This window comes from Mesoplodon bidens (genome assembly GCF_964165515.1).
Source record: "Mesoplodon bidens genome assembly, chromosome: 11".
NCBI classification, from domain to species: Eukaryota; Metazoa; Chordata; class Mammalia; order Artiodactyla; family Ziphiidae; genus Mesoplodon; species Mesoplodon bidens.
Genome location: NC_138167.1, coordinates 47055735 through 47081502, shown reverse-complemented (window position 1 = coordinate 47081502; position 25768 = coordinate 47055735). Strand labels below are relative to the sequence as shown.

Below are 25768 nucleotides of genomic sequence, written 5' to 3'. Positions count from 1 at the left end.
ATATGTAAAGCATTTAAGTCAGAAGTAGGTAGTAAACGTTACACATAAAGCTAGCTATGTTTTTTTTTGGGGGGTGGGGTTTGGATTTCTTATTCAACAATTAGCTGGAAAATAACAATATGCCAATCACTAAGCTAGGAGCTGGGAATATAAAAATAAATAGGACAGGATCCTTACATTCAGGAAGTTTATATCCAGAGGGCAAGGTAGACAAGCAAACCAGGGATGAGTGCATACAGCACAGCTGTGAAACAGGTGCACATGGCACTGTAGGATCCCGAGGACACAAAATCTAATAGACAGAGGAGTCGAGTAAGGCTTCCTGGAAGAAATGCTATAGGATTTAGTCTTAAAACATCAAGCAGGAGGAAGGCAGGAAAAGCAATGAAGCAGGGGAAGATGGTGATATGCTAGGCAAGGACATAGCAATTGCAAGTACACAGACACACAAAACACCATAAAAAGTCTGGGAGTCCCTGATTTACAATAATGGAATAAAAGTATATATGAGGAAATTACAGTAGGCAGGGAACAGCCAGATGACACAAGGTCTAGGGAACTAAGGTAAGTAGGTGGGCATGAGTAGGATAATAATGATACTACTATTAAAATGATAAAATAATGACAAAAGCTAACATTTATTGACAAAACTTTGATAAGAACTCTATATGAGGGACATCCCTGGTGGTCCAGTGGTTAAGAATCCGTCTTGCAATGCAGGGGACGCTGGTTCGATCCCTGGTCAGGGAACTAAGATCCCACATGCTGCGGGGCTACTGAGCCCTCATGCCACAACTAGAGAGCCCTCACGCCACAACTAATGAGGCTGCGTGCCACAACTAGAGAGAAGCCCTTGCACTGCCATCAAGAGCCCACGCGCCGTAACAAAAGATCCAACATGCCACAACTCAGACCTGATGCAGCCCAAAAATAAATATTAAAAAAAAAAGAAGAACTTTATACGATTATCTCATTTAATTCTCACAAGAACCCTATGAAGTTGGGACTAACATCATTCCTATTTTACAGGTGAGGAAACAAAGGCTTCGAAAGGCAGGCCGTGGAACTTGCCCAGGGTCACACAGCCAGTACGCGATAGAGATGAGATTTGAATCCAGATCTGACCCTGAGTTTGTATTCCCATACAATGCCTCTTCTGAGACAACCAATTGTTTTAGCCCTTCTCTGAACCTTTTCAAATTGCATGCATCCTTCAGGATCAATACGATTAATGTTCCTCATGAAGCCCCCTCCAAACAACCCAGACCTCTGCACACTCCTTCCCCTGAACTTCTGTGGGGCTTCCTGCCCTTGCTTCCCATCCACAATTATATTCAATCATTCCTTCAATACTAAATACTAGTGTCTTCGAGGCATCATACACTGTGCCAACTGGAAGTCCTATTTTGCCTTGCGATAACTCTTGTAAATTTACCAAAAAAGGGAAAACTATGGCTTATAAACGTCTACTCTGGGCCAAGCACTATGCTAGATCTTTTAATTGTAAGATTTCACAAAAAAAATTACTGCACTCTCTTATTACTACTCACATTCTGTATTATTTCCTGAACTAGACTGTAAGCTTTGTGAGGGCATGGACTTCCCTTGACCACACCTGTTCCTAGACAAGGACGTCTGACACACAGAAAAAGCTTAATAGATGCTGTGAGCTGCCTGTGTGGATGGCAGAGGCCGGCTGGGGGCAGCGCTCCATCTCACCCAGTGTACCAGCTGGGGGCCCGGCTTGGGCTTTCTAGGAGTCTCATAAATCCAGGAGCTTATTATCAAAGCATAAAACTTAATGAATCCCTTCCTACATCCAGACTACATGTGGGAGGGGCATGACTCCTGCATTATGCCCCAGCATGGGCTCACATCTGTCACCAGTCGTATCAGCTGGGGAGAGGCACTACAAGTCCTTTGTCTCTCCTTGCGTTTTCAATTGCTCTCAAATGGAGGTGCATCTCAGTGCCTCAATGCTCCCCTCCTCTCTGGGGAGGAATCGTAAAGACCCCAGTCTGCTCTTGATCCACAAGCCACCCTCCCAACACTGTCCCTCCTCATGTCTTTAAGGCCAGAGCTTGACACAGAGGTTATGACTGCCCACACCCTACCCCATCTTTGAATGCCCCAGCTTTTTTACATCTCATTTGACTGTCCAGCTAGAAAAACACCTCTTTGGAAGTAGCCTTCTGAGAGTTCCCACCCCAGAGAGACCCTGAATCTTGTCTGCTTCTCTCAATGTCTGGTGTCCTAGGTGCCATATTCACTTGGGGCCACAGATGGGGAGGAAAACATTACTGAGCGTCTCTTATATGCCAGGCACTTTTCTCACAAAATCTCACTACTGTTCTTAACAACCAGTGGAGGTAAGTGGTATTATGCCTGTTTAACTGGTGAGAGAATTAAGAATCTGAGACCAACTGGCTCAAAGTCATAAAGTGGCAGAACCCAGATTCGAACCCAGATATGTGGCCTCCAATAGAACTTTTGCCAGGACATGGCTTTTTCCACCATACCCTGCCATCTCCTTACAAAGAAACCAAATCTCCATTTCTAATTTGGGAAGGTCCACCTGTATTTGTCTGACTGGCTTTGGTTGATCATTAAATGGTGCCTCCCTGTCCAGCAACACTGGGTGAAACTAGCTGAATGAGGTATGTGTGCCGAACACCTGAAGTTCAAGGCTTCTGTCTCAGAGTAAGAAGGACACCATGCAGAGCAAAAAGACAAGGGAACTCCCCTCTTGGACACCACAAGGTGAAAATTCCCTCATACCTGAATGGCATTTTAAACATTCAGAGAGGGGCTTCCCTGGTGGTGCAGTGGTTGACAGTCTGCCTGCTGATGCACGGGACACGGGTTCATGCCCTGGTCCGGGAAGATCCCACATGCCGCGGAGCGGTTGGGCCCGTGAGCTATGGCCGCTGAGCCTGCGCGTCCGGAGCCTGTGCTCCGCAACGGGAGAGGCCACAACGGTGAGAGGCCCGAGTTCCGCAAAAACAAACAAACAAACAAACAAACATTCAGAGAGCTATAAATAACAGCATGGGCTTTGGAACAGAGAGGACCTAGATTTGAATCCTGGTACTTTTCATGAGACAGTGGGAAAGTTACTAGCCTTCTCTGAATCTCAGTTTCTTCATCTATAAAATGTGAATCATAATCTCTACCTCCTATAAGAATTAAGTGAAGGGAGGAAAGAATGAAAAGGAGTTTGCATGGTGCCTGGCCCAGAAGGGCTCTATAAATGGTAACTGGGATGAGCTACTCCCAAGAGTTGCAGGTGACTCAAAGATAGCTTCTAACCACATACATAAAATATAATTTCACAGTACTTTAAAATGCAAAAAAGAGAGAGTATATACATGTAGCTGAAGAGTACAGGTTAAATATATTTATTTATATGATTATTAATTCTCTAGGTTAGAGCAGTTGCACACACACCCCTCCGAAAGGTAAGACTGAAAACACCAACAGCCACCTAGAGGATTCACAGGAAAGCTGGGACCAGAACTTGGGGGGACAGAATTGAGGCACTGACTAACTAAGGTGCTCTGCTGAGTGATCTGGGACAATTCCTCTAACCTTTGGAGTGAGATTTTGCAAAGAAAGTTGTTTTTCGTGTTCCGCCTTATCTCAAGTCCCTCACCTCCCCGCTGTCTCCCAACTTCTGCAGGTTAAACCTGCCATCTGCAAACCTGAGGTTTGATCTACCACAAATCTGTGTTTTCGGCCCCCTCAGCTAACGACTCTTCTCAACAACTGTTTCTCTCCTTGTGACCTTGCATAAGTCTCAGGAGTTGTCCCTCCCAGTCCCTGAAGGGCTGTGCTGTCTGTGGGAATATAGAGAGAGACATGAGAATGTTTTGGCCCCAAATTTTATTTGACCAATAGACACCAATGACTCTCAAATATGCATTTCCACCTCAAACTAGAAATCCGGGTATCATCCTGAATTCCTCCCTTTTCCCTTATCTCTACCTTTCCAATGTCAAATCTAATCCATCGTTGAGTCTCCAAATTTAATCTTTTAAACTATTTATTGAGTCTGTCCTATCATCTCCACCATGCAAACCAGCTCTGGGTCAGGCTCCCATCATCATCACCACACTATAAGGCCTCCCACTCGGCTGCCCACCTCCAATTCTGATTCCCCTCCCATGGCTGCCACACTGACCCACTCACACCTCAAAATCTGACCATGCCACTCTCCAACAAAAAGCATGAAGTATGGTCCATCCGCGTGGCATTCAAAGCCCTCCTTACGGGCCTCCCTGGTGGCGCAGTGGTTGAGAGTCCGCCTGCCGATGCAGGGGATACGGGTTCGTGCCCCGGTCTGGGAGGATCCCATATGCCGCGGAGCGGCTGGGCCCGTGAGCCATGGCCGCTGGGCCTGCGCGTCCGAAGCCTGTGCTCCGCAACGGGAGAGGCCACAACAGTGAGAGGCCCGCATACCGCAAAAAGGAAAAAAAAAAAAAAAAAAAGCCCTCCTTACTACTCTAGCCATCCCCACCCCGCCACCACCGTCTGCCTTACACCTTACACTCCAAGGGCCCCGCACAGCTGCGGGAGGATTCTCTGAATACATCGCTCTGCCTCACCCGGATGCTGCCACTCTACCTGCTTTCTCTTCCACACTTCTCTCCAACTCCTAATTATCCCTTTAGCCAGCAGAGGTTCCCTCCTACAGGCAGTATTCCCCAAGCCCCTCCCTGTGCTCCCCAGATGCTCCTGCATGTCTACACCATTGTGCTTCCCAAGCTGAAGACTGCAATTAGATGTTTAATGTGTTTGTCTTCCCCTCCAGACTGAACTCCTAGGGGCAGACACTGTCTCAGCCATCTTTATTTCTCTGGCACTTAACACAATCCTAAGTGCTCAATGAGTGCTTGCTGAGCGAATCAACACCGTGCTGCACTCGGGAGTCTCTGAGGGCTGGTACTGCATCCCTCTCCCTTCCTTGTCTCCAGGCGAGGAAGATGACACCTGCACCATTCTCAGTTCGCAGCCTCCAGAGGCCCTCCAGAGTCCTGAGTAAATTTTCACCTCGCCATAGGATAAGGCTGGAATAACCTCTCTGCCTTCTCACCTCCAAGACAGTTAGAAGCAGCTAGTAGGGCTTTTACAACATTATGACACCATTTGACATTTCCCTACAGGCATCTGTAGGCAACAAGTACTAGATAGTTTCTTTACAATTCTTAGAGGGAATCAACTGAGAAGCCAAATGCCACCCAATACTGTCTGGCTGGCTACCCTTCAATTCCTGAGGTTTTGCTCACAACTTTTTTTTTTTTTTTTTTTTTTTTTTTTTTTTTGGGGGGGGGGGTACGTGGGCCTCTCACTGTCTTGGCCTCTCCCGTTGCGGAGCACAGGCTCCGGACGTGCAGGCTCAGTGGCCATGGCTCATGGGCCCAGCCGCTTCACGGCATGTGGGATCTTCCCGGACCGGGGCACGAACCCGCGTCCCCTGCATTGGCAGGCAGGGTCCCAACCACTGTGCCACCAGGGAAGCCCCGCTCACAACTTTTAACAAGGGTATTCTGGGGAAATGAAAGATAAACGCTTTGGGAGCTCACCAGGCCCTGCTGCCCTGTAAAAGCATAAGAGATTCTTAATTCCTTACATACGATGCCAGCAGTAATTAGCCAAGCCCGAAGGGAGAAATTGATAGTTGCTATTGCACTGTCAATCTGGAACTCATGCCAGATGCATCAGAAAATAATCTGTAGACGTGAGCACTTTACAAGGGACTCACCAAGTGCCCTGACTGCCAAGGGCCTGAGGATAATGACTGTGTGATGCTGATTCTGCTGAGCGGCAAGTAAAAACAAAATAACCACAACCACTAGCAAGAAGTCTGTCCAAAGTAAGGGGCCCAAGCATACTCTGGACACAGAAGGTTCAAACTAAGATGCTCCTTCCCACTTAGCTATCTTTCGTCCATCAATTCTAGAACATTGTCTGGGCCTCACTCTGAGGCCGGTTTTGAGGGGAAGGGAGTCTGTGATCCCTTCAATCTGCAAATGAACCCACATAACAGTGGCCACCACCACCCCAGAGTTCAATACAGTCCCAGGAGCAGAGGTCTGGACCTCGGTAACCCTATGCTGGCTATTCTCGCCTTGGTAAGTTCCCCAGTCCAGAAGACTCTTAAAGGCCGATCCTTCCATGGCTGTACTAGAGATGAAATGTGCTAAAGGATAGGCCAAGGGCTACGTTAGTTCCTGGAGATCCTAAGGCCCGTGCAGAGGTCATGACAAGGCCAACATGGAGTAGGAAAGCCAGGTGACTAATATGTGGTGTGCAATTCAGTGATTTTACAACTTTGAGGTACACAGAACCAGTCTCTTACCCATCAATAATAATCCATATTTCTTGAATATTTTCACTGGACTCCTTAATATCAGACCCCTGACTTTAAGAGGTTAGTGGTCTTAGAATATTTCAACTTAAAATGTATTGAGCGGGCTTCCCTGGTGGCGCAGTGGTTGAGAGTCCGCCTGCCGATGCAGGGGACACAGGTTCGTGCCCCGGTCCAGGAAGATCCCACATGCCGTGGAGCAGCTGGGCCCGTGAGCCATGGCCGCTGAGCCTGCGCGTCCGGAGCCTGTGCTCCGCAATGGGAGAGGCCACAACAGTGTGAGGCCCGCGTACCGCAAAAAAAAAAAAAAAAAAAAAATTTATTGAGCACCCACTATGCCAGACACTGCCCTGGATCCTTTATATATGTTATTTAATCCTCACCAAATCCCTAGAAGTATTCTTATCCTGATTATACAGATAAAGAAAACGAGGCTTGAGGAAGTTACAGCACTGGCCCAAGGTCACAGAGCTAATAAATGGCAGAGCTGGGGTTCAAATCCAAATCCATTGAGCCCCGAAGCCCCTGAAAAAGGCCTGGTGAGCAGCAGTCACAGGCAGAAGGAACCCCTGCACTCCTTGCAGCTTCCCAGGCCAGACTTCTTAGTCCTCCTCTAGCCAAGAACACACGGTGACTTCAGGAAATCTTGAGAGGATCAGGCTTGAGAAGCCCTGGAAAGACAAGTATCTATTTACAGTTAATCAGCACCCTGCCCAGCCCTGCAGACAGTTCTGACCAGTGGAGCCAGGAAGAGGCAACCACAGGCTCTGACTGGGCCCACCTGGGCTAGGAAGCAGCCAGGCCCCCCGCTGAGCATGGACCTAACCCTGCCCTGCTCAGGGAGCCCCTGTCCTGGGGGGCTCTCAGGAGCTGGGGTCCAGAGTCCACAGAAAGTTGTCTTCACTATTTCACTTTTCTCCTGTACTTCAGCCCCTCAAACTGCCTCTTCATTAAAATAGTGCCCCTCTTACTCACCACCCCTTTACCTTCTTTTTCTCCATGGCACTTATCCCTACTCAACGTTCTATGACAGACCTGTATATGTGTTTATTGTCGTCCCCAACAAAAACGTGAACTCTGTGGGGCAAGTCCCTTTGTCTCTTTTGTTCACTATGGGATCCCTAGTGTCTAAAATAGAATAAACACTCAATACATTTGTGTTGAATGAATAAATGAGTGATCACTCAATCAAACATTTAAAAACTCTACTTCCCTCCAAGTGGGTTATATGAGAGGCAAGACTGAATAATGCCAACCTCCCAGGAAGCGCCATCAAACCTGTTGTTGGACCCTAACTTCCCTTCGAAATATCTCCCTAAAGCTCACCCCCAGGCCCAAAAACCCTAACTCACTGCAGAGCAGGTACTCAAGGGAGAAAATGGAGCAGCGCTTAGGGAGGAGACACATTTCTCCTCCAGTTAAATACAGCCCAGGACCCCTGCAAATTAAAAGCTCCCTCTTTACTGAATCCGCTCAGCTTTAGTTATAGGTCACACTTTTTATTTTTGTAACCAGCCAACCCACCAAATTATAGGCTCAGACCATGGACAGGCACGCCAAACACTGGGGCCAGCCTAGCAGAGGCACTGCCCTTTCTGGGCCGAGGAGGGTGTAGGAAGGAGGGTTGGACACCAGTCAAACCTGAAAGAGCGAAGGGCACGACCACTCTGCTGGGCAGAGTTGACTGAGGAGCCTGGCCTCACTCAGGCCAACACGGTGCCCAGAGGGAAGCCAGATTCCAGGGCTCTCCACATGGCAGACACAGTGAACTCTTAACATTATAAAGCAGATCGGGTCACTCCCCAAACTCCTTATCAAGGCTGATAAGGTTCCATGACCTGAGCCCTGCTCACCTTTCTTCTGCCTTCCCCATCTCTTTAGCATCCTTGCTGACCTATCTGGCATTCCTTCAGTTCCTCGAATGTGCAAAGTTCTTTCCCATCCCAAGGTTTACTCTCTCTTCCTAGAAAACCTCTCACCCAGATCTTTACACATGGCTATGAAGATGAATGGGGGGTGGGGGGCAGGAAGGTGGAGCTGGGTCTGCAAGACTGGAGTAGAGAGACAACTAAGGAGTCTACTACAATGGACCAGGCAAGACATGAGGACCCTCTACCCCAGCAGGTGGGGCTCCTGGCTGCCCTTCATACATCTGGCTAATTCTTCCTCTTTAATCCCCTCCCACACTGCTCTGGCCTTCAGTCTTCTCTCTCCTGATCCACACCTGTCCCCTGTAAGACCTGACAAAGTCCATGTCTTCCTGAGAGCACTGCCTGATCTGCAATCCCACGCCATGTTAATCCTTCCCTAACCCTCTAGTCCTTCTGTGCTTGGAGCTGTGTGGCACCTCATCACTTCATGATCTCACTTGGTCTTCACAAAAACATGTGATTGGGCAAGACAAATATCCCCATGTTATGGATAAAATAACTGAGGCACATAGAGAGCCTCATGGATAACCTGAGGACACGCACTTGTTTTAATTCTCTAGTTGTTCAAAGTACAGTTCTATTTTGTCTCTCCAACTTGCATTATCTTCTATTTCTTTGGTATTCTCCAAAGCACTCGAGAAAGTGCTGTATATACAGTAGGCACCTAAGACCTGTTTCCTTAATAAATCAAGAAAGGAAGGAAAATGAAATGAAAGTAGAAAGTCTCTCAGAGATTCCAAGGCTGCCTCTGGCCTTCATTTAGAGGGGACCCTTGGTTATACTCTCTCGTAAAAACCTGTTCTTTGTCTCCCGAGGACATATAACTCGTAGTTAAGTATTTATTTGTTTAATATCTGCATTCCCATAAACTCCATGAAGACAGAGGTGATATTTGTTTTTCACCACTGTATACCCAGTGCTATCACTGGCACACAGTAAATAAAAAAGGAAATACTTGTTGAATAGTCAAAGTCCTAGTGGGATAGCTGGGATTCAAACCCAAGTCTGGCTGACTCTAAAGCCCAAATCTTCCCACCACGCCTCTTAGCAAAGGAAGACTTGTTCTACCTTCCCTGTGTTCTGCCGTAATGTACACAATCCCCACCAAAGCAGTACTGAAGGCGTGGGGGTGGGGGTGGGGGGCAGGGGGGAAGGGCGGGTGGTGACCCTGGAAAGAGAAGGAGATTGTGGTTAAGGATGTGGGTTTTGGAGTCAAACTGCTTGGATTCAAATTCTGACGTCACCACCTACTAGCTGTGTGATCCCAGGTGAGCTATTTAACCATCCTGGCCCTCCATTTCCTCATCTATAAAATGGAGATAATTATAACTACTTCATAGTTATGGTGATTAAATGAGACAATGTGTATAAAGAGCTTTGCCAGATGCTTGGCATACCATTAGCACGCAATGAACATTAGCTGTGAAAATGATTAGCTATCCATATTTCTGGGAGACAAGAATCTAGAGAACATAGTTTCCTTGGGGGTTGGGGCTGCTGAACTGACTTAACTTTGAGAAGCTTAGCTGCAGTGAAGCCCAGAGCTCGTTTATTCTCTTTGCTGACTTCACCTGCTAAACTGAGGCTGGAGGTGCAGCTTTCACTAGCCTAGAAATGAAAACGGGCTAAAAATATACAACCTGGCTGTGTCTGGGAGACCAAGGTTGAGCCTACATTTAAGAATTTAAAATATAGCCTCAGGGCATAAGGGCATCTCTTAGGATTCCTTCTACTATGAAAACTAGTGCCAAGCTCAGTACAGGGCAGGGAATGACCTCACTGGTGTCCTTTCTCCCTGTTGCTCTCTTCTTTTGGGTCAGCACAGGGAGTAAGAGAGAGGAGCTTTCTTTTTTGCAATAAAAGTTGAGTCCTCCTCCCCTATTTTTATTCCTCCTTTTCCCTTAAAGGAGGAACAAATACATGGGTACATACTATTAAAAAATTAATCAACTCAAAAGCTTATAGAATAAAAAAGGAGTCACTGGTCAGCCCCCAACCCTATCCATTCCCCTCCATAGGTCACCACAGGGACTAACAGCTTGGTGTTGACTGTTTCAGGCCTTTTTTCTAACATTTACATACAAACATGTGGCTTTATAAAGCATTATATATACTCTTCTTTTAATTCCCTTTTTAGACGATTATATTTATACATACACACACACGTATCTTTGAGATTCCCATCAGCCACAACCATTTATTGAGTGCCTAGCTGGTGCCAGGTATTTGGCTGGACAGTGATAAGCATACAGAAAGTCTCCACCCTCATGGAGTCGATAGTCTGGGGAGACAGATAATAAGTAATTAAACAAATAATTTTAAAATGGAAAATAATACAAAAGAAGTTAATAGGATGCTAAGAGAATAATAAAGAAGAGAGGCCTCTCTGAGAGGTGGCATTATTAAAACTGAGCCCTGAAGCATAAACTAGATTGAGCCATTTGAAGATCCAGGGACAAGGCATTCCAGGAGAGGAAACAGCTTGTGCAAAGGCCCTGAGACAAGAAAGGAACTTGTCCTGAACTAAAGGAAGGCTAATGTGGAGGCTGGCAATCAGGAGGGTGAGTAAGGTTAAAGAAGTCAGCAGGAGCCAAATAATGCAGTCTTAAGGGCCAAGGCCAGGAGTTTGCTTTTTTTTTTTAGTGCAAAAGGAAGCCATTAAAGATTTCTAGGTAGGAAAATGATGCTATTTGACTTATATTTTAAATTTGGCTGTTTTGTGAATGGCTGGGAGGATGGAGAAAGGAGCAGTAGAGGAAATTGGGAGGCCAATTGTTTGGACGTAATACAAGCCAGAGTTGACATCGGCTTAGACTGAGGCAGTGGCAGTAGAGATAGAGAGAATGGGTAGATCTGAGACATATTTTGGAGATGGAATTGGCAGAGTAATAGACTGAGTATGGAGAAGGAAGAAGGAAAAATTAAGGATAACTCCCAGTATTTGCCTGGAGTAACCAGATGAATGGAAAAGAAACAGATATGGACAGGAAATGGACAATCAGGTTTTTCCCAGGTGTTTACTGTTAAACAATGCAGCCCTGAGGATCCTTTCCATGCACCTTCATGCCCATGTATAAACAGTCCTGTAGGACAGTTTCCCGGAAGTGAGATGACCAAGTTAAAGGGTATGCGCATTTGAAACTGGTAGACCCTATAAAATGTCTTCTAAAATGTCTGTACCAAATTACACTACCACTAATGGTGTATTAATGTACCACTCATGACAACCATAGACATTGTCAATCTTTAAAAATTTGCCCAGATGATTAGTATAAAAGTGTATCACTGAAATGTTCATTTCCTTGATTTCTAATGAGGTTAAGAATTTTTTATTTAACTTTTAATTATATAACTGACATATAAATACATTCTCCTTGTAAGAAATGTTAACATTATAGATAAAGCTAAATTCCCTTTGACTTTCCTGTTCTTATTATGATTCCCTCCCTACATTTCAGAGGTAATCATTGTTATTAGATTTACTTGTATTCTTCCAGAAATTTTTCTAGGCAGCTTAAAATATATATATATATATAAAATCAAGGATTAAGCACCTTTTAGAAGTTGTGGACTTCCCTGGTGGCACAGTGGTTAAGAGTCCACCTGCCAATGCAGGGGACACGGGTTCGATCCCTGGTCCTGGAAGATACCACATGCCGCGGAGCAGCTAAGCCTGAGAGCCACAACTACTGAGCCCACACGCCACAACTACTGAAGCCCACATGCCTAGGGCCCGTGCTCCGCAACAAGAAGCCACCACAGTGACAAGCCCACGCACTGCAACGAAGAGTAGCCCCCGCTTGCCACAACTAGAGAAAGCCTGTACGTAGCAACGAAGACCCAACACAGCCAAAAAAAAAAAAAAAGTTATATTTCTAGCAGTCCTTTTAGCATTAACAAAAAAATCTAACCAAAAACTTTTACTTAAGGCCTCTCTAAGTGACATCTAAGCTGAGACTTTCTCAAGGTTACTTAACCCCTCTGAGCCCTGTTTTCATCACCTGTAAAACAGAAATAAAAACCATATTCAAAAAGATACATGCACCCCAATGTTCACTGCAGCACTATTTACAATAGCCAAGGCATGGAAACACCCTAAATGTCCATCAACGGAGGAATGGATAAAGAAGATGTGGTATATATATATACAATGGAATACTACTCAGCCATAGAAAGGAACGAAATAGTGCCATTTGCAGAGATGTGAATAGACCTAGAGACTGTCATACAGAGCAAAATAAGTCAGAAAGAGAAAAATATCGTATAATGTCGCTTATATGTGGAATCTAGAAAAATGGTACAGATGAACAACTGCAAAGCAGAAATAGAGACACAGATGTAGAAAACAAATTTATGTATACCAAGGGGGGAAGGGGGAGTGGGATGAATTGGGAGATTGGGATTTACATATATACACTAGTACGTATAAAATAGATAACTAATTAGAACCTACTGTATAGCACAGGAAACTCTACTCAATGCTCTGTGGTGACCAAAATGGGAAGGAAATCTAAAAAACAGGGGATATATGTATAACTGATTCACTTTGCTGTACAGCAGAAACACAACACTGTAAAGCAACTATACTCCAATAAAAATTAATAAAAAAAAGAAGTAAAATAACTGCCTTACAGTATTGTTGTCAAGTTTAATGAGATAATACATGTAAAAGCATGTGGCATATACCCGACAAATGTTGAATTCTCTTTCCTTAACCTATACAAGTTAAATCTAGGCATTTGGTGTAGACCAGAAACTGAGCCATTCCTATAAGGATGAGATGGGAGACTCCACCCAGAAAAAAACTTTTTTTTGGCTGTGTTGGGTCTTCGTTTCTGTGCGAGGGCTTTCTCTAGTTGCGGCGAGCGGGGGCCACTCTTCATCGCGGTGCGCGGGCCTCTCACTATCATGGCCTCTCTTGTTGCGGAGCACAGGATCCAGACGCGCAGGCTCAGCAGCTGTGGCTCACGGGCCCAGTTGCTCCACGGCATGTGGGATCTTCCCAGACCAGGGCTCAAACCCGTGTCCCCTGCATTGGCAGACAGACTCTCAACCACTGTGCCACCAGGGAAACCCAAAAAACAACATTTTTTATGTTTTTCTGAAAAAAACTTTTTTTCATAATAAAGCCGCCAAAAGATCTGAATTTTTCTTCAAAAATTTTGGTATGAAATATTCTGAGCAGTCAAAACAAGTATAGATAATTTTTGTTTGTTTGTTTGTAAGGTAGAAAGCAAAAGGATTTAAGCATAGAAGTAATTGCTAGAGACTGGATGTCGAAGTCCTCTTTAAGGCACACCCTGGGAAGATACAACTGCCTGGATATTTCCAGAGACCTTAGGCCTGCTGGAGAGAGTTGCAGCTTTGGGCAGATAGTACCTCAAAACATAGGATATGACCTAACTTTTGGGCTTCACTGCAAGGATGCCACAGGTTCCCCTGGCTTGTCAAAGTACATCCTGTCATCCCCACCTGGATGTTCCTGGAGGTTGAGGGTCTGGCTCAAAGGGGAAGACCTCACCACAAAGTATCCTTAGTCAAAGTTAAATTAAGGCATCATTAGAAATCTACAAACAACAAATGCTGGAGAGGGTGTGGAGAAAAGGGAACCTTTTTGCACTGTTGGTGGGAATGTAAATTGATACAGCCACTATGGAAAACAGTATGGAGGTTCCTTAAAAAACTAAAACTGGAATTACCATATGACCCAGCAATCCCACTAGTGGGCATATACCCAGAGAAAACCATAATTCAAAAAGACACATGCACCCCAATGTTCACTGCAGCACTATTTACAGTAGCCAGGTCACGGAAGCAACCTAAATGCCCATGGACAGACGAATGGATAAAGAAGATGTGGTACATATATACAATGGAACATACTCAGCCATATATATATACTCAGCCATAAAAAGGAACGAAATTGGGTCATTTGTAGAAACGTGGATGGATCTAGAGACTGTCATAGATCCATGTCATACAGAGTGAAGTAAGTGAAGTAAGTCAGAAAGAGAAAAACAAATATCGTATATTAACGCATATATGTGGATTACAGAAAAATGGTACAGATGAACGGGTTTGCAATGCAGAAATAGAGACACAGATGTAGAGAACAAACATATGGGCACCAAGGGGGGAAGCAGGGCGGGGTCGGGGGGATGAATTGGGAGATTAGGATTAACGTATATATACTAATTATGTATAAAATAGATAACTAATAAGAACCTGCTGTATAAAAAATAAATTAATTTAATTAAATTTTTTTTAAAGTTAAATTAAGATGTCCAAGGGCCAGAGTATCTCCCTCTGGATGGCAGTCAACCAAGTTTCAACAAGCTCTCTTTTTTGGAACCACCAACAGAGGCATTATTTTATCTGAACTGATAGCCCTTTTGTAAGGGCTCCATTCCCCTTACAAAAATATTGAGTACTGTTCGTGTCAAGGAGCTCTTGCAGTGGCTTCTCCTCGCCCAGCTCTCCCTTCCCATTCCTCTAGGCTCAAAGCCAGGGATTCCCTAGCAGATCCAAGAACGGGTTTTAAACCCCCAAAGGACTGTATGTATACACAGAATTAGGAGTCACAAGTTTAATCAGATTTTCAAAAGAGTCTTTTACTCAAAAGATCCAGAAGCACTGTTCAAAAAGCTCTCAAACATATTCCCAACCTAAAAGAACGTTTACCCTGGCTTGAGGAGCTAATGGGGTTAGTAAAGGTCAGCAGTGAAGTGTGTATACCCCAAACTGCTCCTTGACAAGTTTTAGGGTAGAGCCCACAGTACAGAAGGAACCAGGGAATCAGTCCTTAGACCTACAGACAGAGGCAATAAAAAGATGGAGGTCCACCTCTTGCTTGAAGGTGTAATAGGAAATGGGAAAACCAAGAAAGCACCAAAAACTGTTGCTCTGCCTTTACTTTTACTGCTCTTAAAGTTTCATCCCCAACTGGGACACAAGACAATGGAGGTACAGAAGAAAATCCAGGGACTTCCCTGGTGGTGCAGTGGTTAAGAATCCACCTGCCAATGCAGGGGACATGGGTTTGAGCCCTGGTCTGGGAAGATCCCACATGCCGCAGAGCAGCTAAGCCCGTGCGCCACAACTACTGAGCCTGTGCTCTAGAGCCCGCAGACACAGCTACCGAGCCTACGTGCCTAGAGCTCATGCTCCGCAACAAGAGAAGCCACTGCAATGAGAAGGCCGTGCATCGCAACAAAGAGTAGCCCCCACCTGTCGCAACTAGAGAAAGCCCGCACACAGCAACAAAGACCCAACGCAGCCAAAAATAAAGAAATAAAATAAACAAATTTATAAAACAAAAGAAAATCCAAAAAAGAGAGGATATATGTATATGTATAGCTGATTCACCTTGCTGTACCGTAGAAACTAACACAACATTGTAGAGCAACTATACTCCCATAAAAATTAAAAAAAAAAAAACCACAACACCTGGCTTCTCTGGTGGCGCAGTGGTTAAGAATCCGCCTGCCAATGCAGGGGACACGGGTTCGAGCCCTGGTCTGGGAAGATCCCACATGCCGCAGAGCAACTGAGCCCATGCGCCACAATTACTGAGCCTGCGCTCTAGAGCCCGTGAGCCACAACTACTGACCCCGCGTGCCACAACTACTGAAGCCCATATGCCTAGAGCCTGTGCTCCGCAACAAGAGAAGCCACTGCAATGAGAAGCCCGCGCACTGCAACGAAGAGTAGCCCCCGCTTGCCACAACTAGAGAAAGCCCGCACGCAGCAATGAAGACCCAATGCAGCCAAAAATAAATAAGTAAATAAATTTTTTAAAAAACAAAAAAACAGTTATCCAAAAAAAAAAAAAGACAACAGAGGTACAGATTAGTAGAAGATAATTCTCAGCAGAAGCGCTATCAGCATTTTGGGTAAGATCATTCTTTACTGTGTGGCACTGACCCAAATGCTGTAGGATGGTTAACACCCCCAGCCCTCGGGCACTAAATGTCAGAAGTAACTCGCCCCTCCCCACTCCAAGTCAGTGTGATAACCAAAACATCCTCACTTGCCAAAAGCTCCCTTCTGGGACAGTACCTCCCCCAGCTGAAAACCACTTTAAGTGATGGGAATAGGGGTGGTATACACTGGGTAATGAATATGCCACAAACATTTAATTGTAGAACCTTTATAGATTATAAACTATTTTCATTACGTTGTCTACTTTAAACATCTTCAAAACCCTGTAAAGTAGGTATTATCATCACCAATTTCATAAGGATGAAATTGGCTCAGAAAAGTTATAGACTTTGCCTGAGGTCATCAGCTGGGGGAAAAGAAAAAAAAAAAAAAAAAGGCTATCAAGCTGGACCAGAACCCAAGTCTTCTGATTCCAAAACTGATGTTTTTTCTTTCAAAACATCTTAAGCTTGCAAGAGTCTCAAACCAGCTACTTCCTTCCAGGACATATATTTTTTTTAAGGTTTCATGGGAAATACTGGGAAGATCTAGGGACTGGCTCTCCAGCTCCCTGCAAGGAAGCTGGTAAAAACTGAGCGGAAACTAACTCTGCTCTAAACCGTAGCTAGTCCTTAAAACAAGATAACCATCTCCGAAAGTACCCAAACACAAGGCTCATGCCCAGCTCTTACTTAGAGATGGCATGAGCAATTGGAGGAGGGCTATGACACTCTCTAGTCCAGATCTGAGTAGAAATGAGCAAGCAGGGGAAGAAGAGAGTATATTCCTTCCCCGTTAATGTTTTTAGGGACCCAGAGGCAGGACCACCAGTCCATCCAGCTCTGTCAATAACCCGGGTGAGGGTGAGAAGGTGGTAAAAGAGATGGGGAGGGAACGAGGAAAGAGATGAGGACAAGAATTGAACTATCGTGAGCATACAACAGCCTAAATCCTTCCTCTACTTGCAAAATTTGTCACATAAGTAATTCTGATATCCCCTCGTGGTTCAGAACATTGTTTAGAACACCCTTCAAGTACCTCAAAGTACTTTATAAACTGAGAAGAGTATGCATATTAGTAAAGTGGGGGGGAAACTGCTCCGCCAAAACCATATCCAGGCCCTCCCCTACCCACCACACAAACTTCCAACCCACAACTTCGTTGTAAAGTGATGGAAGACAGAAAGCGTAAGAGATTCTGGAAAGAGGATTCTGAAAGGTGAAAACAGAAGTAGAGAGGAATGTGGGAGGCACAGACGACCAGAGTATTTCAAGGACAGAGAGGCAGCCTAATACCTCTGTATCTTTCTTGGGGGACTCATTCTCCCATGGAAGGAAAACAAGATAGAAAAATGTGGCTCTGCTGAGGGAGGCGGAGAGACTGGAAATGGGAACTCAGGGATTCTAGCTGCCTAGTTCATCTCTATTCTGGAAACCTCTTCTTCATGGATGACAACCTCGAAACCCTTCAGTTCCCATGTGGTGCTATTCAAAAAGAGGGGGCCCTAGAGTACCCAGCAAGGAGCAGGGGGCAGGGGCTGTGTAGAGACAGCACCCTCTCTTATCTTCAAAGAAAAAGGTCCTTCCTCTTCTCTGAAGTGCATTTCCGAACTGGAATGAACCCCCGGCCTTTCCCTGGCGCTGCTTCAGCTCAGAGCAGACTTAGGAGAAACATTCCCCAGAATGGAGGTGACCAGCCTGGCTGGGCAGATAACATGCTGACTTCAAGCCGCCAGCGCTGCTGTCCCCTGGGCCGACTACAGTCAGCTGTGGGGCAGATTCTTTGGTCTCAACCACGGAACTGGGGCCCTGGCTCCGACCAGCCTTCCCAGGCAACCCCAGGGGCAGGGGAGGATCTGTGGTCTCATTTCCTCTCCACCTTGGCTTCTTTTTTCACTTCATTGAAGATTAGCTATTTCCACCACAACCAGTTCCTGTTCTCACCAGCTGCAGCGGTTGTTTCCCCACAGACAGAGCTATGAAGCACTGGTGTGGCTGCCACCTGGACTGTCCCAGCTGCAGAAACAGACCCAGTAAGTCCTGAGCTAAAGGGCTTTTTCACCCCAGATAAAATAGCAGGGAGAAGAAATTAAGGGGCAGGAAGCAATTCCAAGAACTCTCCAATGGAACTCTCCAGTGGATACACTGTTATCCATTTCATTATTATTTTAATCTTACATAATAGTTATATATGCTTTCATATATGAAAAATATTTTATAATGAACAAGTGTGGAAACATATACATTTATTACATAGAAATATGTATGTATAATAAATCCCAGGCAGAGAGCTAAGAACACATAAAAAAGATGGCCAAGTGCTCGCTTTGGCAGCACATATACTAAAATTGGAACGATACAGAGAAGATTAGCATGGCCCCTGCTCAAGGATAACACGCAAATTCGTGATGCGTTCCATATTTTTAAAGATGTTAAAAAAAAAAAAAAGATGGCCAAAACACTTATGATGAAATGTTAAAAGAAATACAAATTAAAACAAAATACCATTGCTCACTAATTAAACTGGCAAAGGTGTTTAAAGTTAAACCATGCAGTAATGGTTAGCTTATGGAGAAAGGGAGACACACTATCAGTGGAAAAGACAACTGGTACAACTTTTTTAGAAGTCATACTTCTCAAAGGCCTTTAAAAGCAATTTATCCCAAGGAAATAATCAGAGATGCAAACAAATATTTATGCACAGAAAATTCATCACAGTGTTAATTATAGTAGCAAAAAGCGGAGACAGAGAGAAATATAAGGCAGTAATAAAATACTGTATTATGGGATACTTTACTAGCCATGAAATCATAAGACTGAAGAATATTTAGACAAATGAGAAAATGCTTCAAATAGTAAAATTAAAAATCAGTTTACAAAACAATATGCACACTATGACTCTAATTGTTAAAATATATATAAGTACATCAAAATGTTAATAGTAAATGGAGAGATTACAGGTGATTTTAATGCTCTTTATACTTTTCCATATGTTTTATACTTTTCACACTTTTTACTTCTAAATTTGCTTAATAAATATGTCTTATTTTCATAATCAGGAGAAAAGAAGCTATCCTCAATCCTGCAACATCCCTTTAAGGACACTCACATGAATTACTCACTTTTTTAAAAAAATGTGGGGCTTCCCTGGTGGCGCAGTGGTTGAGAGTCCGCCTGCGGATGCAGGGGACATGGGTTCATGCCCCGGTCCGGGAAGATCCCACATGCTGCGAAGTGGCTGGGCCCGTGAGCCATGGCCGCTGAGCCTGCGCATCCAGAGCCTGTGCTCCGCAACGGGAGAGGCCACAACAATGAGAGGCCCGCGTACCGCAAAAAAAAAAAAAAAAAAAAAAAAAAAAGCGGAAATATGTATTTAGGACCTTAAAAACATTATATCCTACAATCTAGGTAGTTCAACTTGGGGTTTCTATCCCAAGGAAAACTCTAACTATTGAAAAGGTACACCAAGATGTTCATCACAGCATTGTTTATGACGGCAAACGAGGCAAACAACCTAAATGTCCAACAATAGGAGGAGAGTTAAGTAAACAATGGTACATTCACTTGATGGACCATTGTACAAGCATTTAAAAATGTTTACAGTGACTACCCTGGGAAAACTAACGAAATAACAAAAGCAAAAAAAAAAAAAAAAGCCATGTTGGATAAATATATGTGTGTGTGTATACATACACACACACACACACACACACACACACGCTATTATCACATTGTACAAAACCCTGTGCAGAGGGCTCCCCTGATGGCACAGTGGTTAAGAATCTGCCTGCCAATGCAGGGGACACAGGCTCGAGCCCTGGTCTGGGAAGATTCCACGTGCCGTGGAGCAACTAAGCCCGTGCACCACAACTACTGAGCCTGCACTCTAGAGCCCGCAAGCCACAACTACTGAAGCCCGTGCGCCTAGAGCTTGTGCTCTGCAACGAGAAGCCACCACAATGAGAAGCCCATGCACTGCAACAAAGAGTAGCCCCTGCTCTCCGCAACTAGAGAAAGCCTGCGCGAAGCAACAAAGACCCAACACAATCAAAAATAAATAAATAAAATTAATTAATTAAAAAAAAACCCTATGCAGAGACAAAAACATGAAAAGTTTTAACACACATTGTCGGGCTTCCCTGGTGGCTCAGTGGTTAAGAGTCCGCCTGCCAATGCAGGGAATACGGGTTAGAGCCCTGGTCCAGGAAGATCCCACATGCCGCAGAGCAACTAAGCCTGTGAGCCACAACTACTGAGCCTGAGCTTTAGAGCCCGCAAGCCACAACTACTGAAGCCTGCACACCTAGAGCCTGTGCTCTGCGACAAGAAAAGCCACCACAATGAGAAGCCCACGCACCGCAGTGAAGAGTAGCCCCTGCTCGCCACAACCAGAGAAAAGCCTGCACGCAGCAACGAAGACCCAATGCCGCCAAAAATAAAACAATAAATTTAAAATAATAATAATAAAAAAATAAAACACATTGTCTCCATTTGCTAAAGGAATGGAGAAAATATGGACTTTTTCCTTCAACCTAAATCTTCAATCTTTTCTTCTTTCTAAATTGCTCAAACTTGTTTTTAGAGAATGAGTATTACTTTAAGAGAAAAAAGGAAAAAAGCTGAGTTTCCCTTTGAGCCATGAAAACATTCCCAAATCACAAGGAGTCCACTGCATCAGTTCCATCTCCCTCCCACCTACCCCTACACCTCCCCAATCTAAAGCAGGGTCGTATGGGAAAGTCAAGGAATGAGGTTTCTCTCTGTGGCCTAGGGTCTTCTCAGTGGGGTCTCTAAACGAGGGGGTTTCTCTGACAGCTGTCAAGGGCCCTTGCCCTCCCCCAAGTCCTATCCCAGCCTGAACTAATTCACCACGATCCCCAGGGCTGGGAAAAACATTTCCACCATGGCGATTTGGAACTTGATATTTAGTCCAAGTTTTTCCCAGCCCCTTTCTATGTCAAAGGAGGCCTCTCAAAGCCTCTTGACAACTAGCACCCAGGCCAGCTTAGCTCCCACATCAATGCTACACTTATAGCAAAACACCAAGTCATCAGTCTTAACCAGGGAAATGTGAAAGCAGGGGCCACGGCAGGGACAGCCCGTCACACAGCCCCACCCTCATGCCCTGAGAGCCTCCTCCTGAGGGATATCCAGGGCTTTTTCTGGCTTTAGAACCTTTAGACTTCGTTTCAAATCTGTAGTAAGCCAGTAAACAGAAAAATCAGGGTGCAAACACAGCAAAAGCAGACAGCTATCCTTTTAAAGCCATTAAAGCCCTCTGCCTCCCCTCTCTATCTAAGGAAAGGCCAGTACTGGCCAGCATACTAGCTTCTGAGCAACTAAGGTAGTAGACTAGTTGGGACCAAAACACAGAAGGGGGCTTTACCGGACCAGAGATCGGCTCTCATCCTGGTATTAATAAAGAGGAGCTCCAATAACTGACCATCCTAAACTTCTCAGTCCTCAACAGAATAGGGGCTGCTGCCAAGACAGGGGGTAAGGAAGGATCCAAAGGAAACAGTGTAACACAGCAGCTTCACAACCTTTTTTTTTCCGGACGCGCAGGCTCAGCGGCCATAGCTCAGGGGCCCAGCCGCTCTGCGGTATGTGGGATCCTCCCGGACCGGGGCACGAACCCGTGTCCCCTGCATCAGCAGGTGGACACTCAACCACTGCGCCACCAGGGAAGCCCCACAACCTTTTTAATATCAGGGCACACCTAGAAAATACTATTTGCACAGTACACAGGGTAAATGGTGGAAGCTGATCCAGCCAAACGGGACCAATCTGGGACCTGAGCTGCTGCCAGGGCTGAGGGGATCAGTATCCCAGCATACCAGTAGGAAAGCCCTGGATTAGGGCACTGGGCTGGGGTAGGACTATGTCCTGCACAAACCACCTCATGGCTTCAGACCTCGAGCTCTCCAACCTCGGCTGACAGGCTGTGGGTCAGATCATGTGTCTGCACCAGAAAGCTGGGAGCCTATGGTCCTGACTCAGCAATGATACAACTTCCCCAGCCAGGGTGCTTTTCAGGGGGGGTTTCCATAGATACATTGGGACTGGGGAAGCCCTCCATGTAACAGCAGCAGCATATCCTGAGTCTGGCTATACAGAATGGGGTAACTGGTTTCATCAGATTTCTGAACTTAAAATACCATTTTGGGAATACAAGTGATCTCAGATCTGAGTCACTGCTGAGAGTTACACATTTAAAAACTACCATTTACCAAGCATACAGTAGATACCAGACTCTGCTACCTAAGTACTTAACTTTTAGTTTCGTTAAATTCACACAATAACCTCATGTGGCAAATACTATTATTATCCTCATTTATAAGAGGAAACTGGGACTCGAAGAGATTAAGTAACTTGATTGAGGTCAAACACTTTTCTAACTGGAGACTGTGAGAAGCCAGTATTTGAGCCCACTTTGACTTGAAAATCCATATGCTTAACCAGGACACCAGTACATCACTTCAGCAAAACCAACAAATAGCTTGTCCATAAACCAAATCAATCTGGGGAAGAAAATGGTGTAAAAGGAGCAACCTGTCTGACTCTTTTACACAATCAAGAAAAGAAACTAATCTATATTGAGTACCTACTGGGTGCCAAGCACCTTATATACACACCTCACTTAATTCTCAAAATCCCACCAGGATGGGAATCATTAGCCCCATTGTACAGATGAGCAAATCTAGGCTCAGAGAGGTTAAGACGATTGCTAAGACACAGCTCCTGCTTTTTCTACTGTACTATGCTTCTCCTGACTGTCAGGAAATATACCTGAGCCTGTTCCAGGGTCAAATATCCAATAGTCAGTACTGTTCCCAAAGGATAGTGGAAAGGGCATGTTTTAGGAACAGAGGAAAGAGGGATTTTTAAGAGTCCCTAGCGAAGAACTCAAATCCCCAAGAAAGCATGATTTCCCTGTGTTAGAAAACTGAGGTAAAATCTCCTCCTTTCCTAAGACAGCTAACTAGCCCTGGCCTGCCCTGTTCCAACTCCCCATTAGCAGTGGCTCAGGCACACAGTAACAAGACCAAAACAAAAGCCACGAGGAAACAAATCAAAACTTTATGCTGCAAGTTAGGCTAACAAGTGGGTGGTACGGTCCCCGGTTTGACCTAGGCTCTCTGGCTAGTAATCAGGATACCATGCGCATTTTGTAAATATTAAGCCATTAATCTGCCAACTAAACAAATGTGTCAACCAAACTCCAGTGAGGACATGACCAACTCTGGTTCTGAGCTCTCACAACAAACAGCCTGGTAGCGCCTACCTAAGGCAGCCCCCTACCCAGTCCACCTCTGAACATCCCTTTACATCCCTTTTTCTCCAATTTCTGTAGCTACCTCATGCCACTCCATGGGGGTTTTCACACCCCCACTGGAGGGCAGATTCCCTCCACTCTTTTCCCCCAACAGTTGAGCTCTTGTTTGCAAGGGCACCAAGTCCCAGGCTCTCCTCAGCCTCTGAGGTGGCCACAGCACATTAATAATCACTGACTCACCCCATCCCCCTGAGGATGCTGGGGGAAAGGCAGAGGGCCACAAGACATGTGGCCCAGATCCCTTTGGCCCTTCACAAAGCTGATGGGCAGATAGGTGCCAGCTTCCCCCTGGAACCCCGTGAACCCTCTCTGATCTGGCTATGGTGCCAGTGGGCTGATGTCAGGCTCTGCACCATCAGACAGGCCAGGATCTCTAGACAGCTTCACTGGTGCCAACAGATCTAATCTTCCTATTCCAAAGCAGATGAAATCCAATAAGGCTGCTAAGTCACAACTTAACCGTCCTCACAGGCAAAGGCAAAGTCAGCCCTTCAGGCCATAGTAACAATAACGGCAGCATTAACACTGCCTCTTAGAGAGTTCTTTGAGGAACTGGGAACTATTTCCCCAAGTTTCTGTGCTCTATTTCCCCAAGTTTCTCTAAGATTTACCTCTGTTAGCAAACGTTCCTTCACCTAGCTCACTTTCTTTCTCCAAAACTTCATTTTTAGCTCCGACATATTCTCTGCCTCCATCTCAGTGATACCAGCTCAGATGCTCTCTGTCCACAGAGCCACCGACATCAATGTCCAGTTCCCACATCAAAGAAGAATCCCAAAGTCAGCTCTAAAAACTCATCCATATAGATCATTTAGGAACCTACAGAAAGACTGAAAAGAAGCACAGGCAAAAAACACAAACCAGCCACTAGGGCTTAACATAAAAGGGGTTGTGCGGGGTGGGGGGGAGGTAGGTAGGATGGTTTGTGTATTGTTTCAATTGGAAAAATACACTAGTGAAATGGCTTATCCACATGTTCAGCTCTTTTAGGCAAACCCACTGTAACTTTGCAGGATGCCTGCAGGCCGTTCTGAAAATAAGTAGAATGGCATCACTCTTTATTCCACCCCCTTCACGAGCTGCCAGTCCCCCTCCATTCCCCCTCCTCTCCCCCAAACATCTGGTCTGGGCTGGGAGTAGGACCCACTCCCTGGAAAGCCTCCATGTTAACATGAGAGGCGGTCTCCCCAGGCAGAGAACCCGGACTTAGGCTGGGGAGTGGGCCGGCCCTGAGCTTCTGAATTCCCCCGCACCAGCCAAAGGTTTAGGAATGAGAATCCTAGGGACATGCGGAGACTGTCAGGGAAGTGAGGAGAAGTGCGAAGGGCGGCAGAAGGGGAAGGGAAGAGGAAGAAGTCTGGATCCTGGGGCGGTCCCGGGTTGGGGACCCCTCCTCCTAAGGGTCCAGCGGTTGAGGCGTCGGTCGGGAGGTCCCCGACGGGGCTGCTCAGAGGTTCCTGGTAGGCGCTGGGGGCCGAGACCCATCGGGGGCCCTGACTGAAGGGGTGGGCCGGACCAAGGAACCCACCCGGGGCGCTGGGACCTGCGGGGCGGTAGGAGGGGGAAGGGACTAGGCTCAGCTCTCACCAGCACCAAGGCGAACCTCTCTTCCAGCTCACAGGGCTCAGGCATCGGCATTTTGCCGGGCGGCGGCAGCAGCGAGACAGAGGGAGGCTCGCCCTGGCTGCCCTCGGCGCTCTCCAGGTTGCCCATAGCGGCGGGGCCCCCTCGGGGGCCTCAGCCCCCCACCTCCACGCCCGGGGGTCTTTGGCGCGGCCGTTCGGACCCGACTCCTCCCTCAGCGCCGGCTACCCCAATCCCGACTCCTCCGCCGGGTCGGGGGCTCCTCGGGGTCCGGCAGGAGGCGGCGCAGCGGACAGCGGCACCAAAGCGACAGGAACCACGGCCACGGCTCTAGCTCACACCCGCCGCCTCGCCGCTCTCGGCGCGCCGCCCCGGCGCTGCCCCTCCCCGCCCCCCGCGTTCTTTCCCTCCCCTCCCCACCTCGCTTCCTCCCACCCACTCCCGGCCGGGACTCCCGCTTCCCCCCCGAGCGCTGACTGCAGCCGCGCGCCTCGCGCCCCATTCATGAAGGCCCCGCCTCTCGCCCACGGCCCTCTCGGGCGGCCCGCCCCGCCCTGCCCCCGCCTGCGCCCGATTGACTGCCGCAACTGCCAATCACAGCGCCTCCAGCCCCCGGCTGCCTCGCGCCTGG

General features: G+C 46.3%; 1 protein-coding gene across 3 annotated transcripts in view; it reads right to left on the bottom strand.

The window, feature by feature from the left end:
- The window catches only part of FMNL3 (formin like 3), a 56429-nt gene extending 30911 nt beyond the window's left edge, over positions 1-25518 (bottom strand). For all 3 annotated transcript variants that reach the window (XM_081249680.1, XM_081249681.1, XM_081249682.1), the window contains exon 1: positions 25141-25518. In XM_081249680.1, the coding sequence (XP_081105806.1) occupies positions 25141-25266 (126 nt within the window). In that variant the 5' untranslated portion in view covers positions 25267-25518. The remainder of the gene's footprint in view (positions 1-25140) is intronic.
- Between the last annotated feature and the right edge of the window lie 250 nt (positions 25519-25768).